Below are 4,970 nucleotides of genomic sequence, written 5' to 3' on the forward strand. Positions count from 1 at the left end.
AACTAATTACCTCTTAAATCATTAAGGTAACAAGTAATCTTGAAATAAAATAAAATTTATAACAAATTAGTTAATCTTATTATTTTTTTATTAATCTTAATGAATTAAATAATTATTTTTTTATATATAGGAGTATAGTAAATAGATAAAGAAGAATTATAATTTTATAAAACTGATTCTCAGTATTAATATTCCATTAAAATTATCTATCTCAATCAGCTGTCCCAGCTAAAAATAATGAAATAAATAAATTATTTTATGTAAATAAGCACTAAAACAATAATAATAGTTATATTTTCTTGATCATAAATGTATTTATATAATAAAAAATTCCTTTGGCTTTATTACACCATCTGATACGCATTTTGTGACAGACTTGGTCAACTGTTGTAATGCAGACTTTGAAATAGGAGAATGTGACAAACGTATCAAAACAATTAAAAAGCTTTATTTTGGACAAAATTATTTATAGAAAAAAAAAAAAAAAAAGACTACGCAATACGAACCCTCTTACACTTGTATTCACGAACTATTCAAACTCCTCCGTCTAAAAATATAATTGAAATTAATAAAATAAAAAAATCATTAAAATACTAGAAAAACTAACAAAAAAAAAATACATTCAATTGGACCCCTGGAGCCCAATCACCCGCGCGCGCCATAATTAACAACTCATTTATTTACTTAACTTTGCACAATTTCATGACCCACACACACCCATCCTCGTTTCCTCTCTTTTTCTTTTTCCAATTCCAACAATCATTTTTTCTTTTTTCTCTTTTCTCTTTTCTTCTTTTGCTTTTTATGATTATATCCACTTTACAGCTTCACTACTACGACGTGTCCGACCTAGGGGTAGTCCTAGCGTCCTGCGGGGGCGTGTGACCGTCCGATCCTTTCGAAGGATCATCAGACGACTGGCGTAACCCATCATCGGTGGTCTCGCTGCGGCTAATATCTTCGATCATGCGCACCACCTCATCCATGTTGGGCCTCTGATCTGGCACGAGCGAAACGCACGTCATCGCAATCTGCAACAACCGAACCATCTCCTCTTCAATGTTATGGTACCTCATGAGTTCCGCGTCGAACACTTCAGCGGTCCACTCTTCACGAACCACAGACTGCACCCATCGCGGAAGGTCGATCCCTTCCTCGCTCAGCGAGGCTTGGTTTGGTGCCTTACCTGTAGAGTCGTCAAACAGTAAATAAGATGTAAAACAAATTTTTAATATATATATATATATATATATATATATATATATATATATATATATTTAAAATAAGAAACTATTTAAAAAAATGAGAGATAAAATATGTTTTTATTTCTCTACTTGCTGTCAAATTTAGTTCTGGTTGTATTAATCAATTTGGTCTTTATTATACTTAAAATAAAAATTAAGTAAATTTAGTCTCTGCATCATCGATAGATTAAATAGAGATTAAATTTAATTTAGCTATTTTTAAAATATAAAAACCATTTTGATCGATTTAAAATTATAGATATTAAAATTAAATTTGATAAAAAAAATACAGGACTAAAGATATATTTAATTCAAAAAAATAATATTATAGTTTTTCATTAAACTTTAAATTTTAAGTTTAATTATTTTATTCTTAGATTAATTTACCTGTTAGAAGTTCCAGCATCAGCACGCCGAAACTGTACACATCCGATTTGAAGGTGACCTTTCTGGTTTCCTGAACCTCTGGTGCCCGATAACCCGCGACTCGGTTCAAGGGGACCGGGTTTGCGAATATCGGGTTGAGCCCGAAGTCTGAAACACAGGCTTCGTGGGTCGGGTGGAAGAGGATGTTGGAGGATTTGATGTTACCGTGGACCAGTTTGCATGACACGTGGAGGCACGCGAGGCCTCTTGCAGCTCCCAGTGCTATTTTCATTCGGGTGTCCCAATCCAACGGCGTTCGCCCTGACCCTCTGCTCCCTGTTGTAAAAACATGAACAAGAAAATGTTACGAGTTATATCAAATCAAAACAACATGTACGCCAGCATAGACACAGTGATAAAGCTCATGGAATCCTGGCCTATATCGTGTCTCATGCCAAATAAAACAACATTTCACAAATAAATAGAAAAAAAAAACCTTTTTATTAATTTTAACTTTAGAATTTTGCATTTGCTTGTTTTTGTAAATTAAAGGGAAAAAAGGGTGAAATAATGTCGGTGAGACCACTCCTACCACAGTGGCTATATCATGAGTGGGATGTTGCGTATGTTGAGCGAAATGTGGAATGAAAATAATAAAGTGGTTGTTGTTATTAAAGAAAGGCATAGCAGTTTCGAGCTTGATCATGTTTGCTCCCTTCAGACGCACACTTCTAAACACATAAGAACTAAGGAGCGTCAGAAACTTGCCACATACGACATCATCCTATCTCTGCCAAAATCAAAGCTACTGAATAATTTAACATGAAAACATAATGCATGCCACTAATAATACATGGTTGCACACACTACCCATAACCGTTGACAACCGCACTTCCACGTTAAGCATACATTCTCAAAACACTTATTAAAATGTTCCAACCATTAAAAATTCCAATTTCCACAATTAAACATTCTAATCCAACATTTAATCAATTATAACAGCCGGAGCATAAATTTAGTCAAATTTCCATAGAGGAATTGTATTTTTAATTTATTTATACGAAAAAATATATAACAAAGATAAGAAAAAATATTTAATTAGTGAAAAAGTATTGTATAAATAAACCAAACATTATCCTTTAAAAATAATCCAAGAAAACTTGGACACTTAACATATTTGTTGAAATCTAGTGAGAGAGTGATAAAGGACAAAAAAAATTATAACAAAAGACAAAAAAAAATATTATAAGGGATGTGATATGATAGAAAAAGAGATAGAGAGAATTGATGAGTGTTAGATGTTTAAAAAGATTAAATATTCAAATAATATACTCCTTAAAAATAATGTCAATTCCAAAAAGGAATATTTTGTTATTTTTTGGTATGAACATATGAAATGCCGGAATTTACTCGATAAATAATGCAAAATTATTATGTTGATTGCTAGATTAGCATTTACTAATTAATAATCTATAAGAAAAAATGTCGTGAACAGGTATAACCAATTAATATATATAATGAGGTAAAATTGTAAAAATGGGACAATAATAAAGTACCGTGAAGAAGTGCAGACAAGCTGCCGGCGGCCATGTAATCGTAGACGAGCAACTTCTCATCCTTGGAGTAGTAAAACGCTCTAAGAGGAACCACATTCTCGTGCTTAACGTTCCCAACAACCTCCATTTGCGCCTCGAACTCTCTCTTGGCAACCGCCACGTCCTTCAACCTCTTCACCACGACCGTGGTCCCGTCCTCCAGAATGGCCTTATAAGAAGTCCCCATGCTCCCCTTTCCCAAAACCTCCGCAGAAGCCTTCAGCAAATCCTCCAATGCAAACCCATACACTCCACCCTCCAAAAACACTAGTTTATTCCTCTCGGCAGCCTCCACTGACCCCGTGATGTCTTCGTCCTTCGACGACGACGTTCCGCCCTCCGCGGCCCCTCCACGCGCTGCCGCTGCCGCCGCCACAGCCTGTGGCGGCGGCTTCGCGGGTCTTCGCCTCCGCCGGCAGCATAGAAACAGAAGTAAAAGTAATAGCAATATAAACAAAGCAGACCCGACCACAATTCCCACGATGGCAGAGATAGAAAGCCCCTTCGCCTTCTGCTGTTGTTGTTCCACCGGTGGAACAGCAATAGAAGGCGAAGGGGCGGGAGCAGGAAAGAAGGGTGTGCATGGTTGTAACGGTTTCCCGCAGAGGTCGTTGTTTCCGGAGAACGACTCTCCCGGAAAACGCGATAAGCTGTTAGGGATGGAGCCGTTGAGGCGATTATTGGAGACAGTAAAGTTAACTAACTTTAATGTAATGCTGGGGAGGTTGCCGGAGAAGGAATTGTTTTCTAGGAAGAGGCCTGTTAGACGAGTGAGGTTGTTGAGAGAGAATGGGATTGCGCCGGAGAAGTTGTTGGAGGAGAGTTCGAGGCGAGTCAAGCGAGTTAGGCGAGTTAGGGTTGCGGGGAACTCGCCGGAGAGGTGGTTGTTCTGGAGGTAGAGGTTGCGGAGGGAGGTGAGGTTGGCGAAGTCGGCGGGGATGGGGCCCACGAGGGCGTTGGAGCGGAGGCTGAGGACACGGAGGCGCGTGAGGCGGGAGATTGTGTTGGGGGGGATGGGGCCCACAAGGCCAGCGCCGGGGAGGTGGAGGGAAGTAACGAAGGAGCGGTTCGAGTCGCACTGGACTCCGAACCAGGTGCAGGCCGAACCGGAGGTGTTCCATTGGACCCGGTTCGCGTGCGGGGTCTGGGAGAGGAATGCGAGGAGGGCTTGTTTGTCCTGAGTCGGCTCCGCGTTGACTCGCTCACTCGGCTGCACAAGAGCTACGAAGATCAAGATCATAAACATAATGTGGAAATGGAATGCCATTTGGAAACGACGTCGTTTGGCGATGTTTTTTCTTGTGTTGGTTGCTAGTGTTGTAGTGGCGGGGAAGGGTGGATTGTGAAATGGGTTTTGTGACGATGTGCCATGAAGGAGAAGAGTGGGGAATGAGATGAGAGAGGAAACTAGAAAGGCAGAAAGAGAGAGACAGGTTTTGTAGGTAAAAGAATGAGAGATATATAATTGATTAAATAATAATGTAAGCTGTAAATCAAATTAAAAATAACAACGCCTGCTGGATAAATATAAAATAAAATAAACGCGTGCTCCAAAAAATGAAAAATAAAACATTAAGGCGCTTTTTCAACGTTTTATCTTTAAAAAATAAGTTTTAAGCTTCATCACGTAACCTACGCGCTGTTCCTTGTAAAGTTGTATTAAGTAATTATTAGTATACATGTAAAAATTTAATCAATCATTTATTACAAGGTTTCCTTTTCCAATTGTCTAGTAACCTCTTTTTCTTACAATTTTTTGCATTAT

The 4,970-nt window shown here is 38.4% G+C and overlaps 1 protein-coding gene across 1 annotated transcript; it reads right to left on the bottom strand.

The window, feature by feature from the left end:
* Positions 1 to 430: 430 nt before the first annotated feature.
* Positions 431 to 4,646, bottom strand: LOC114409597 (probable inactive receptor kinase At2g26730). The gene is made up of 3 exons (XM_028373102.1): positions 3,167 to 4,646; positions 1,632 to 1,946; positions 431 to 1,186 (listed from the first exon to the last, which is right to left on the bottom strand). Exons 1-3 carry the CDS (start codon positions 4,470 to 4,472, stop codon positions 834 to 836), a joined length of 1,974 nt encoding a protein of 657 aa, XP_028228903.1. The 5' UTR covers positions 4,473 to 4,646; the 3' UTR covers positions 431 to 833.
* Positions 4,647 to 4,970: the final 324 nt, after the last annotated feature.

The sequence above is a fragment of the Glycine soja genome, chromosome 4 (assembly GCF_004193775.1).
Source record: "Glycine soja cultivar W05 chromosome 4, ASM419377v2, whole genome shotgun sequence".
NCBI classification, from domain to species: Eukaryota; Viridiplantae; Streptophyta; class Magnoliopsida; order Fabales; family Fabaceae; genus Glycine; species Glycine soja.

Excerpts from the sequence above, each read along its gene's own strand:
- LOC114409597 (XM_028373102.1), bottom strand. The coding sequence starts at position 4,472 with ATGGCATTCCATTTCCACATTATGTTTATGATCTTGATCTTCGTAGCT. Across the intron at positions 1,947-3,166 it reads CTTGTCTGCACTTCTTCACG|GGAGCAGAGGGTCAGGGCGA; the intron begins GTACTTTATTAT and ends TTTTTACAACAG. Across the intron at positions 1,187-1,631 it reads GATGCTGGAACTTCTAACAG|GTAAGGCACCAAACCAAGCC; the intron begins GTAAATTAATCT and ends ACGACTCTACAG.